Source organism: Thunnus albacares, chromosome 17, assembly GCF_914725855.1.
Source record: "Thunnus albacares chromosome 17, fThuAlb1.1, whole genome shotgun sequence".
NCBI classification, from domain to species: Eukaryota; Metazoa; Chordata; class Actinopteri; order Scombriformes; family Scombridae; genus Thunnus; species Thunnus albacares.
Genome location: NC_058122.1, coordinates 17,549,602 through 17,563,184, shown reverse-complemented (window position 1 = coordinate 17,563,184; position 13,583 = coordinate 17,549,602). Strand labels below are relative to the sequence as shown.

Here is a 13,583-nt window from a genome sequence, read left to right as displayed (position 1 = left end):
CATAGTTTTCACTGCAGTGACCACAAGGTGGCATGTGGCTACCAGACAATAAACCACCACACATGGACATGGGAACATCAAGAAAAAACATTTCATACCTTAAATGGTTTTACATTTGTGCTGATGGTATCCAATAGGCTTATAGTTTATTAATTAATTAATTTATGTTCTGTCTATGATATGTTTTTGCTGTTATAGCCTTTTTGGCCAATATTAGCGGTGAACTGTGCAGAGATGGTGTCTTTTGGTTTCTTAAATGTTTTCACCACTAAATTCTCCACTAAATTTTCAGTATATAGGTTTACAGTTGGAGATGGACATTGGCAACAGAATATATTATAATAGAAGCTAATTGCCACATAAGAAATTTAAGAAATTAAGAGAAGACACTGAACCAAAACCTAAGAAATATAGGCCTATAACACTTTTGAAATTATTATTAGGCTACTTTGTCGTCAGTACATTAAGCTGCAGCTTTGAAAAACATTAGCCTACAAATTAGTCAGGTGTGCTAATCTTGACAGTCTTTAAAGAATATGTGCCTCATTTGAAGAGCATGTCATGTGAACCTGCTAGGCCACTTGAACTGCCAATAATGCGTTCAGGGGACCCAATCAGTCAAGTCACTGCAGCCACAGGTGGCAGGCCCTGTTTTACAAGGTGCCGCTCTCGCCTCCACCCACAGCCAAAAGTAAAGAAAGGCATGCGCTTAGGGAAAAAGAACTCATTTACCAAGGAGTCTACTTCTAAATTATTTTGTTAGGCGATCATTCAATTTTTTTTTCTTCTATGGCATTTTACAAGGAAGATAAGCAGGAGGACGCACGAGAGTGTCCGGTGTGCTATGAGTGTCTGTCGGGCACTGAAAGGACTCTGAGCTGCGGACATGTATTCTGCCACGACTGCCTGGTCAAAACGCTGGTCAGCGTCAACAGGGATGGGAACATAAGAGACACTATCATTTGCCCTATCTGCCGACATCTTACATTCATCAAGAAACAAAAGGAAGCGCTGGTGACCCCCACGGCGGACAAGGATTCAAATGAGGGGCAGACTCTGGAGGTGCCTCTCCCTCTGCCACTGGGACAGCTCCAGAGCGCACGGCGCGCCTCCAGGGACAGTTTACCGAGGAGCGTTAATTGGATCGCTCGATGCTTTAGGGGGGTCTCTGAGCGAGCCCGTCGACAGAGGTTGATCAGCCCCAGCCACAATACATCTCAGATCTTCATCATAAGCGCTGAAGGGCGACCCATGGCTGAAAATGATGCGTTCGACGTTGTGATGACTGTGGTTCAACCCCGGCGCAGGCGAGTGCGCAGGGTTTGCACAACTGCGCGATGCCTGCTTGTTTTGCTGTCAGCATTTACTCTACTCGCCCTGGTGGCTGCAACCTTACCCTGGATTTTGTTGGCATAGCACAATGATATAGAAGTCTGGATTATAAAGTGCCAAGAGAGGATGGTGAAGAGACATTTGATGGAAAATCTTTGAAAGATATATCCAACTTCAACACAGTCAAGCAGCCTATCCACCAGTCATGCAATGGATTGTGTGAAGTAGCTTTGTCTTACTAATCAAAGTAATCTGGACTATTTCAGTGTACCATCAATCCACAACAAATGTACAATTTCGTTAATCTATTAATAATATTCATCTTTCATCATTCATGTCTCCAACATGGTTTTACGACATGATCAGATGTGCAATTTCCTTCCCTGATTTTAAGGAAAAGTCAGAGTTTATAGGCATGCTGGTGTCCTTTATATGCATTGCCAAGCAACAGTCTACAGTAAAGTCAAGGTTGAGAAATCCTTGACAGCCGAGTCTTTTGTTTTGCATTCCTGCCTGTGACATGTTTTACCTGTTTTATGAGAGGAAAAAACGCAGACAAATTTTAAGAATTTCAAAGTGGGAAAATCCAACCAGTGTGGACATTTTAAAGACATTTCACTATTTCAACAATTCAAAAAAAGTTTGTGAGAAAAAAAGTGCAATAAAAACCATTTCACCCATCCAACTGCTGTTAAAGCAGTTCATTGTTGTGTTACCCTGTTGTTAGAGACACTGTTTCCAAGCAGCAGACAATAACTTTGTGGGCAAAAGCTATAAACCTTAGCTACAACATCATGCATATGTCCACAGGAGAAAAGGGAGGGGTTACATTTCGGCAGTAGGCTAAGACACAAACTTGGTTTAGTGAGAGGGAACAGTGAGACCATGTTAACAAACCAGTCAGGAGATCATGTTGACAGATCTGTCCTCCTTACATCACAAGAAGAGATGACTCCTACTTTTTTTTTTTTCAAAAAAGGCATGCAATTATCATTTCAGACTTTAATTCTACACATGCTGATAAAATGGAACACATGTTTAATATGTGGTTGGTTGGAAGGAGTTAGACCCCTCATTGACATTGTGAACAGCGCGTGCACTTTCTCTCATGAATGTGCATAAAGACCGTGTAAACAGAGCCACCTTGAAAACATTCAGTAAGAAATAATTGATGCACCCATGGCAGTCTGAAGGAGATAGACTAGAATGGTAGAGATGATAGAGATGAGCTGTGCCTGGCTGACTGCTGAAAGGAGATACACTGCTGGACTGTAGCATTAGATTACCACTGACACTTTAAGAATCCAGACCGAGACAGAGCGGAGAGAACTGGGTTAACTTTCAACAACACAAGTTACATAAAAACTAAAGATAATACGACAACTGCTTTCTTATAAGGAAAGTTTAACTTTAATTGAGTTTAACTTTAAATTAGTCGCAACACATTACACAGCATGGTGTGGAGATTCAAAACAAATGAAAGACTGGTTTGCAGAATGAGCTTTGTCAGTATCATCATCATCCTGATAAACATGTACACTCCTAGTTTCTTTCTGTGGCAAGCCCTCAGCTATCCTGCTCATCCAGTCCCACAGGTTACAGACTTGGAGGCTTCAGTGATTCAGTCATATTCAGCCATGGTTTCTCAGAGTGTGGGAGTAACAAATAATGATTTATTTCATTTGAGGAATCAGGCTTTTTAAGTCATAGTCCTACTTGAATAGCTGGGATGTCAGTGGATGCGCTTAAATTATCTGTAAAGTTGCAAATGCACAAAAGTCATCAATTTCAAGGCTATTCAAAGAGATAATAACTAAAAAGAAGATAGTGGTAGTAAAACATTCAGGTCGGTATCATGAGAGTGCTCAAAGAGTAAGAAATGACTCGGTGTCAGCTGTTAAGTTTCTCTACCAGCATGCTTATGCTATTGTATAAACAGGGTTATACAACATCCAAAGCCTTTTCAGTTAAAACAGTGACGCTATGTGCACAGACAAAAGTCTTGAGTAGTTCTTTCATCAGGACCAATCAACTGTCCACATTGTTTCCAGGACACACAGCAAAAACTGGAAAAAAAACACATGAACAAGGTGAGATTATTAAAAATGTAGAGTTTAATATATATATTTATTTCTGACATTCTGATAAGGATTGCAGGTAGGCTTCACAGTACACACTGTGTTCCACTTGATATGCTAAGCAGAGGAGGAAGGGGTGGGCATGGTGGGCTTGACAAGCGGCAGGTTTTGTTTGTACACTAGTGAAAGCAGGAGGCAGTACATCCACAGGCAACATCCACTCCTCTACCGTATTGCTCAAAAAACCCCACAAAGGACCATTTATTGTGATCCACATTCTCTAGAGTCCATCACTACATTTTATCCTTTACCCCTCTTACAATCCCTAAAAAGACAGTGATTGACACAAAACGTGGATTATCAAAAGACTATCTAGGCGCATGCATGATACTTTTTCAGATTTTCCTTTTTTTTAAATCATTTAACACCCCCCTCCCCCCACCCCACCCCCCCAAAATGTAAACAAACTGAGCTTTACTTTACACCAACATGTTGGTGGTGAAGTGAGTTAGGAAATGCAGGCCTACTGCATTTAAAATGCTTGGTAAAACTTTGTGACAGTGTACCATTTGGTGCAAAAGGTGGCTCCTATGAATATGCTTTGAAAAAGGCTTTGAAAAAGTTAAATTACTCCGAAAATGTTGACATGTGATGAAACTATGCCTTTTGTTTTAGGGGAGGGTTTTTTAGGGGAGTTTATCTTTTCAGCAGCATAATAATTACACCAATAATGAATATGAATGCATGCATTTAGGTGGCTTTAAGTTCCAGTTATGACGCACAAAAGCATTACAGTAATACTGCCCTGTTCTGATAATAGTACATGCCAACAGGCCCTAATTTACCCTCATCCCTACACAAGCACTCATTTGCCTGTTATTTATTACAAAATCAGGTAGCCTATACCCTTTGATATCTGAGTGAGTCACATTCAGTCAGCACACAAAGACAGTCACCCCTGCCTCCTCGTATAAATGTATGGATCCAGCACAGAAAATAAAACCTCTAGTACACATTGATTATGCCTATAGTTCCAAAATAACAACCAGTGTGAGGGCACTTGCAATTGTTGTCATATAATCACCACAACTATCAATATAATTATCAACATCACCAAAAATCTTCATAAACATATTCATTGAGAACACACACCGAGGCATACCATAGATCACTTTTGAGAGAGGTTAATCAAGAACTAATGTTGTCAGAAGTAAATTCTCACATAAAACAAATTAACAAAAAAAACAAAAGAAATTATTTGCTTTGCAATAAAATTAATGGCTTTTTCTGTACTTTTGGGAAGGGTAACTTTGACCACTTTTGGATTGAGGTGGATCAGTAAACACTGTAATTGCACTTTGACAAAATTATCGCCCTAAGATGTTTTGAATGAAATTTAAAAAAAAGTGACACTGCAGCATCTGTTATGTGATGAATTTGAAATAGTCTAATTTATTGTCTGTGAGAATAGTGAGAATACCGAACAGAACAATTTTACATTTAGAAGTGATCGGTGTGCCAAATTTGACTATGCATCAGCTTTTCTAATGAATAAGCAAATATTTTGTCTTCGCTATAGTCAGTCCAACAATATAACCTATGGACTATATTTACCCTCATTATGACACAATTAACTGGTCCAAACAAGCTCAAAGTAATCTAATTATTTACACAGGTATCTATTAAATCACTGATTAAAAAGCTAAAAAAGATAGGGCATTGGTGTGCAACTCATTAGTACTCTTGCATGTTTGAAGTCAAAGCTCAGGAGACAGAACTAGAAAGACCACAACTGATTTCTAGCAGAAATAATATTCTGCATTTCTGCTGCAGCATCTTTGTTACCTGGTGTTAAAGTGAAACATTATGAATCTACAGTAAACCTGTTAAATGTGTGCAGGGACAAAAATAACATCAAATTTTTAATCATTACACTTTCTACACATGATAAATATCAGCACATACTGTATATCATTATTATATATATCCAAGATATGCATTTTACATATACTTTTCCTCTCAGATTTATATACATCAATTTATGTACAGTCTTTGTATTTACACTAGGGGTCAAAGGTCACTGAACCTGAAGCACTTGAAACAAGGTTAAGAGAGAGAACATATGAACCTAAAGGCAGTGTAGTAGTCATCCATCCATTATCATCAAACTGTAACAGCACATGGATGGTCAAAATTTACTCTCCAAGGAACACAACAACAAAAAAAAACACTCACACCAAATAAAACACTGCCATTCTGAGGCCCTTGATCCAAAAGCAGTTTGTTCATATTGGCTTGTCATGCAAACACATCGTGGTGCTGTCTTCATAACTGAGTAACAGATGCAAGTTCAAAAATTTGAATTTACAATAACATTCTTCTCATACTGTGCTGGTACGAAGTGAGTTAAAGTGAGTTTACCTGTATGCAGGTAAATATCAGATAAAGAACTACAGTTGTAATGTGTGATAGAAGAGGGGAAGTCAAAACTGGAGGTGCCAATAATAATTAAATTACATTAAATGTTTCATCCTGCATGCGAAACCTGTCTCTAGGGCTCAGCATTTTCCTAATGTGCACATAGCTTGAATACCCTGTGAGCAATATAACAAGACTACTCTCTCACTCTGTCTCTCTGTTTCACCCTGAGGATGGGCTTTGCTCCTAACCATGTCAGGCTCTGAGTTTCCCTAACCAAAAGTTGTACAACTTGTGAATATCATATTGCAATTTGATTGCATGTTCTAATAAGGCAAAAAGAAATTAAAAATTCACAGAAATACAGATCACTGCATCAAACAACAAAGATGAACAAAGCGAAAAGCGGAAAAAAAGGAAACAGTTAAAAAGTCTTTTAATTTAATACTCATCTGTATTCCAGTCTTTCCTCCTAAAGGCAACTGTTCCTCCACTATGGCATTTTGGTGTTTTTTTTTTTTTTGTGTAGTCACATTTATGTACTAGCGAGCAATTGTAAGAGAGAAGTTTCTTTGCAGCCTGTAGCAGATATGAGGGAGGGTTCAAGTTCTGGTTTCAGGTGGGCATTGGTGAGGCCAATTGGTGTTTCCATCAGGCCTTGGCGGTGACAGTTAAGAGTATGTACAGCCATAGGGGTGCTGGTAAGCTGTGATGCCTTAGGGTCTTAGGTCATAGAGTGGTGCTCTGGGGTTCCTCCTCAGGCACAGCATCCCCCTCTGGAGAGTCTGTCACTGCCAGGGACCTCCTGCAGGGGGCACCGCTGAACTCATCGATGAGGCTGTCCAGATTGACATTGATGGAGGGGATTTCATAATTGAAGATATCTAATGGTGAGCATGGTGGGAGAAGTGAGTATGATGAGCAGAATGGTGGAAATGGTGATGATGAGCAAGAGGAGGAGGAGGAGGAGAAGAGGGCATAATGAAGATGGCAATGGGGTGTAAAAACGGAAGAGAGCAGAAATAATATTAATCTTTTGGGCTTGAACTCATGAAAAGTGGCATATGATGTCTACCCTGATTGAAGGAATCAGTAGATTACATGTGTTTCACATTCTACACAGGGATGTTTTTCAGTGTGTTGCTAGTCACACCTGAACAAGCTTGTTAGGGACTAGTGTGGTATGTCACAGCTTTTTGTGTCTTTTGAGACAACAACAACAGATATTTTGTCAGATAAAATACAATAACAGGTCAAAATGACTGCACAATGACACATTACTGTACACGTTTACAACAATGGCCAGGTAAACCAACACAGAGGCAACAAGATGTGTGTGGAACTCTGTGGAAAGATGGCACCAAGACACCAAGTAGGCTTGAAGTAACAATGGAAACTCATGACGACCGGATATTTGCTCTAAATAAAGGTATTCTAAAGTGCTGCTGCATTTACTAAAAGCAGCAGGTCCAAGCAGAAACTGCTGGCTACTCCTGTGTAGGAATGAGATGGAACGTGGCAGTGTAGTAAGAGGGAGCAGAGGTTATAAAAAGCGATGAACCTGCCAAAGGAGGAGTGGGGGTTACCTGTGGCCCGCCCATACCGGTGGCAGGGGCGTTAGAGGGGGATGTCTGCTAGCAAAGGGCTGGGAATGGGTAAAGAAAGGAGGGGGGGGGCTTTAAGATGGACCTTTGTAAGCAACGGCGTCTGCAATGTGAGCGCAGTGTGGTGCACTCTGGGAAGTCCTTGAGCCATGCATAATCGGTTGAACTACAACACCATGCAAAGAGACAATAATGTCAACCTGCTAGGAGGGAATAGGGAAAACATCCTGATTGAGAGCTACAGCTATGAGCTATGTTTGAGGCAGGCTGCAGGAGACCCCAGAGGCAGCCACAGCACGAGGCCAGGCAGTGAGATGGAGCGCATGGGGCGGGGGGCGGTCTGGCTTACCCTAAAAGTCCCCCTCACACTTAGCCCACACTGAATCCCTGGTCTCACACAGCTGCAAGGTACACAATAGTAGCAGGGGGAACAAGAGAATGATAAATATAACAAAATGACAGAATGATTGGTATATATTGACAGAACACCTCATCATCAGAACATCATATGGTAGATATATTGTGGGGTTTGTCTGGCCAGGTTTCCACGCCTGCTACGCAATAAGAGAGACTGGACTGGTGTGAACTGTGTACAGTAAGCCTCTGACCTACCTCTGCCGAGTGAGGGTCTGGGTAACACAGATAAACAGAGAGCACATGATGAATCTAATGGCAACTTCCAAACAAGCAGGACGAGCTATGCTTATCTGATGTTTCCACACATTACCCAGAAACATCATCACATAACACAAGCAATGAATACATAGGCCAGAAGATCCGCTTACTACAATTGCACAAAAATGCTACTATTTACATTGTATCATTCTCAGGCATCTGTGTCTAAAAGGCAACTTTTATTCATTCAGACATTCGTTTGGGAACAGTCAATAAAGGGGACAGGGATCTTTTTTTATCTACAGCGATAAGTCCTACAGAGTCCTACACTCGTCCACCGTCTCCATTGGACAGAGCCACAGCGAGTCTGAGAGAGGGCCGCTGCAGCCCCACCTGTGGTGGTGGCGGGGGAGTTGTTGCCAAGGGCTGGTGTTTACCTGTAGACATGCTCTCCCCGGGAGACAGTCCATCCAGAAGGCCCTGCTCCAGGGGCTGGGGCACTGGGGTTGTGGCCGAGCCAGTGAACCCTGGGGGGGCTGTGGGCGGCTGAGGAGGGGGCAGACTGGGTCTCTGCCTAGGCTTAGGGGCAGGCCGCGACTTGGTGAGCGTTCCGGTCAGGGAGGGCGGGGACGAAAGCGAGTGAGGTGCCCCCAATGGGGTCTGGCCAGGGGAGGATGGGGGCACTTGCCCAGGGGGGCAGGCCAGTCCATAAGGGGAGGGGGTGCTAGGAGGGGTGGGGGACAGGCTGACTGGTGACGGCTGACCTGTCGACTGGTCGGACATCCCACCAGACTGGCCGTAGGGGACCTTGGGAGGCACAGGGGCCAACTTCTTGGAACCTGGAAACACACATCACAGTCAGATTACTGTCTCCTGTTAAAAATAACAATACATAGACAGAAGAAAACCAATGAAAGAAGAATAAGAATAAGTGAGGTGCTGACCTTTGCGCAGGGTGTGTGGACTGTGCTCTGTTGAGTGGGGGGACTGGCTGCAGCTCTGGGGACTACTGTTGGGGGGGACTGTTGGACCTGCCACCTGGATGGCTTTGTGTCCAATTACAGGGGAAAGCTCTTTACTCTTCAATGAACTGAAAAAGACAGACAAACATTAATATGTATGTATGTATTAGTGGTATCAGACACAGTATGATTTTGAACAGTTAAGTGCTCTGAAATGTCAGTATACATCTCATCTTCATCGCTTCAGCCACCACCACCACAACCACCACCATCACTTATGGGTTTTTCACTACTTTTAAGTACTCTGTTACGATTGTTACCAAAGTTTTCTGAAACCCCAAAAATGATGTCATCCAAGGCTACATCAAGGAGAGCAACCCAAATCTCTCACAGTGACAATGTTTACAGATCAAGCAGTGTTGCAACTTTTTAACTGCCTCTAATTTAACAGTTCTAGACACAAATGCGTCCCCAAAGCTGTGAATCTTTCTGAATGTGTAAATGACATCAAAGATGACGGAGCATGTAGTCTTGCATTTATGAAATAGTCCCACCTCCTTTTTGCTGACAAAAATAACAATGACCAAACATTTTTTTTTTTTACCAAAATAATAATAATAATAAAATTGTCAGACAGGTGATACCTGACAAACCTGACCAACAAACATCTCTCAACATTTCAGCACCCTCCACTATGGATATAATAATGATTTGCCAGTTATAAAACATCACAGATTTCAGTTTCAATAAAGATTTGTCATGTCAGATGAGTTGAATTTTTAGTAATAAAATGTTTCTATAAACTATTCAATTTTTGTTTAAATAAGTATATTAGTTATTACATTATATAAACACTCAGTATACAGGAGCTTAGTGATTCAGAGCGAGGCTATTTTATGATGTTGAGGGACTCAACTACAGGTCACCTTGGATCTCAATCTCAGGATGGATTCCTGACCAAAACACTCCTGAGCTTGTATCCATTTGTATCCAGCAACAAACAGAAAGAAGCAGCACTGATTTGCAGGAAATAGAGCAGAATGTATGCAACAAGATCACATCATCTAAATCTAAACCTACTGTATGTGTTGTAAGCACAGATGCAGACAGTGAAGTGCACTTAATCAAGAGACTACCATATGTATGCAATAAGGATATTATACTTAAAAATATAGATTAGTATAGTTGCAAATACAAGACTTGACTCATCTGAACTTGCACCCACAAACAGCACCCATATTGCAGTATACATAGTTGTCACATTTAGGAACATGACAGTTGACAGTTAATTAACTGCAGTCTCCTGCTGTCACTTTGAGCTGTGTGTTTCCAACAAATTAGCCATCTGAATGGGAAGCCATGGATTTACCGAGTCACAAGAAGGAGCATTATCAAGCGAGCTTGTTCTGACTGCTGACAAAGAATTGCTGTAATGATTCACAATGTCCTGTTTGCCTGTAACACCAACAACTTATGAGTCAGGAAACTGCCACAGTCACTCTATACAAACTCAGCAGTCTGGCCATTACCAAGGCATAATTGCAAATGGGGTACTACCTTACTAATCTTGAAAACCCTTACTACCGTAAAAACGTGATGCTTTCCTTCTACTGGTTAGTAAAATATTGCTGCACGCTGCAGAATAAATACATTCATATGCTATTTGATAGCCATATGCAGCAATGTCCATGTATTTATCATCCACTCAACACCAGCATCAAATCAAGTGCTATATAAGCCAGTAACATCCTTAGTTGCTAGGCAACCCCCATGAGAGGCATCCCTGGACAACCTGAATGTTACAAAATTGGAGGTATGTAATTTGAAGGGGGGCGGAACAAAAAGCAAAAAGAAAATATGAGCCAGCGAGCTAGAGGAGAGGAGAAATAAAGGCTGCCACTCTGTGATGCATCCCTAGTGGCCATGGGTGTGTTGTATTTACCTAGTCAGCCTGGGGGGTCCTCTCTCTCGGGCACATGGACAGGCAGCCCACGGTGGGGGCGGGGGCGCGGAAGAAGGGAGGCTAGGGGGATTGCCAAGGGACTGGTCATGGCGGGTTAGTACCAAGGGGGTTTTGATGTAGAGTGGTGAAGCGTTAGTGTCTGGTGGGGGGGCATGCGACATATCACCAGGCGGGCTGTGCTTGGGGAAGTGCAGACAGCTGGGTTTGGGATTCGAATTGATGTCAAGTGACGAGGAGGAGGAGGAAGAAGAGGAGGAAGGGGGCGGGGCAGGGGGAATGAAGCCAGACCAGCGTAGTGGAGGCGGGGGTGAGGCGGGGGGCTGGGACTCTGGACCCGGTGCTACAGGGCGAGCGCAGGGTGGGGGTTTGGGATAGAAGTGGTGGGGGGCAGCGTGGCACGAGGAGGTGGGGTAAGGGGGGGGTGGCCGGTCCTCCCCTGGGGGTGGGTGGGCATGAGAGGTGTCCGGCCGATTGGGCGACACGTTGTCTGAGCTGTAGATATTAAGAGAATAGACAGCACAAAAGACACAGCTCTGGTGATTGAACAGGGAGACGCATTGGAGCGATATAGGATAAGCTGTTTTTGATGATTAGTGTATTAGTGTTGATCCGTAGCCAAAAAAATAAGGAAAAAAAAAGAAAAAGTTGCACTTTAGGTGGGTGGTGGGCACCAAGCTTAGCACACAGTCAGCTTAGTGCAAATACTTAGACAAGCACAAAGAAACAGCAAAGGAAAAAAAAAAAGTTTTATTGCCAAAGGAAAGGAATACAGTGTGTAGGGCTCCTTCTGTGATCAACTTGTGTCTGCACACTGCATGGAGCTGTGAGGATCTGTCTGTGGAGCCAAAGTGCTGGTCTGCAGCTTACAACATTATCAAGCTGAGCTGATGACTAAATATCTCCTCTCTGCTGCATATGGTAACCCTATCTGCTCTCATTCTACAGTATATGACTTGTTTGCATTGCAGGTCCTGCAGTCAGCCCAGGGCAGTGTGAAACAGACACAAAACCCTTTCATTGGCTGAAAGAGCCACAGCAGAGGAGGAGAAAGCCAGCCAAGCCAGAAGCCATATTATCTCTTGTCTGCCACACAGGCAGAGCCAGCGACCATGAAGTGATTATTCATGTGTTTAACTATGATAATCATACCATACAGAAATAAATGGTGAAATCAGTCTGAGTGTCAACAGAAAGGGAAATAATTCACGACCAAAGCTGAGAAAGCCAAGCCACATTGATGGGATATTTTAAATATTAGCATGCTCACAAGGACTTGCAGATTGAAGCTTAGTGCCATATACAGAAAAAAAACTTCCAAACAGCATTTGGACTTAAACACCTCAGAGTCATAAAATTTCATTATCCTTTTCAAATTTTACCCACAGTGACATCAACCTGACAAACCACAATGAGAACTGAAGAAATTCAGAGAGTGAGAAATCATAATAATAATAGCATGAAACATGAAGGTGGTGACAGAGATACAATAATAAGAACATGGATGCAAATTAATGGGATGTATGAATAACAAAGCCAAGGATCTCGATCACACGGAGCTGATGATGGTGGTGACGATGGTGGTGATGGCAATAAAAATGAACAGGAGTGGATGCACAAGGAAGAGGAAAACAACGTCTCCACAGTGACTTACCCAACCCTTTCTCCGGGCGGCGGTGTCGCGGATGGGGAGGTGGCGAGCTCTCCGGGCTGCTCGGGGATGAGTGTGTCTGCGGGGGAGCTTGGGCCTTGTATGCCTGGCGGTGTAGAGGAGGTCTTGCGTGCCAGTGTGGATGAGCCCTTCCGAGACACCCAGGAGGTATCCATGACCCGAACACCCATACTGGAGACAAACACATATAGAGTCATAAATAATGATGAGGAATGCACTAAAAGGTGAGTGAGGGTAGTAAGGAAAGAAGTGGGAAAAAGGCATGATACGGTACCTTTGTATCTTCCTAATGCTGCATTAGTAGGGGGAAGAGAGGCAAAAGGGATATGAGGTCAGAAGTGATGCAGACATGGTTCACAAAACCAGACTAAAACAAGAATATTTGAGTTTGGATACATGTCTGGGATGTGACATTAAGGGTCTGAAATGGAAGAAAATGGTGTGTGTGTGCGCATTATACATATACTGCAAAATGACAGGGAGATTAGATCCACAGTGGCAGGGAGGAGCAGAAGGGCTGTAGCAGAGGTGAGAGGATGTCAGGCTAAATAACCAGCCTGCATTGATTTACTAAGCACCAGTTAGAGACTGGTGTTTTCAAATTAAACCTGTTTGCTCTTATAAAAGCACAGACAGATAGACGTGTTTCTCCTCAATTGCTAATATCTAAATAGATAAAAGTTATCTTCTATCACCTCATATTGATAGTCGGTGATTATGGGATGCACAGACTTAGACTGATGCCTATAATATCACAGCTCTTTTCTTAGTTTAATGGGAATATTTTGGTGAAGGCACCGGTTCTAATTCTGCCAGTGATTTTCCACCGGCTGGTCCAATGACTCAGGCCAGGTGACGTGCTAGCCAGACTGTGAAGGAGGAGCAGGATGTGGGAGGATGGGAAGATAACGCTGGAGAAATATTTCCTGAGAAAAAAGAGGT

The 13,583-nt window shown here is 42.6% G+C and overlaps 2 protein-coding genes across 5 annotated transcripts in view; one reads left to right on the top strand and one right to left on the bottom strand.

The window, feature by feature from the left end:
* Nucleotides 1-307: 307 nt before the first annotated feature.
* LOC122967338 (RING finger protein 222) lies at nucleotides 308-2,004 on the top strand. Its single transcript, XM_044331929.1, has one exon. The coding sequence runs from the start codon at nucleotides 790-792 to the stop codon at nucleotides 1,414-1,416; it is 627 nt and encodes a 208-aa protein (XP_044187864.1). The 5' UTR covers nucleotides 308-789; the 3' UTR covers nucleotides 1,417-2,004.
* A 1,422-nt stretch (nucleotides 2,005-3,426) lies between these two features.
* Nucleotides 3,427-13,583, bottom strand: part of arhgap44a (Rho GTPase activating protein 44a) — a 28,933-nt gene continuing 18,776 nt past the window's right edge. Inside the window, exons 17-22 of one of the 4 annotated variants that reach the window (XM_044332261.1) lie at nucleotides 12,916-12,933; nucleotides 12,624-12,812; nucleotides 10,952-11,464; nucleotides 8,992-9,137; nucleotides 8,485-8,886; nucleotides 3,427-7,833 (exon numbers count right to left, since the gene is read on the bottom strand). In XM_044332261.1, coding sequence (XP_044188196.1) covers nucleotides 7,826-7,833; nucleotides 8,485-8,886; nucleotides 8,992-9,137; nucleotides 10,952-11,464; nucleotides 12,624-12,812; nucleotides 12,916-12,933 — 1,276 coding nt within the window. In that variant the 3' untranslated portion in view covers nucleotides 3,427-7,825. Of the gene's footprint in view, nucleotides 8,887-8,991; nucleotides 9,138-10,951; nucleotides 11,465-12,623; nucleotides 12,813-12,915; nucleotides 12,934-13,583 lie in introns of all 4 variants that reach the window. The other 3 variants (XM_044332258.1, XM_044332262.1, XM_044332259.1) reach the window with 3 other exon arrangements.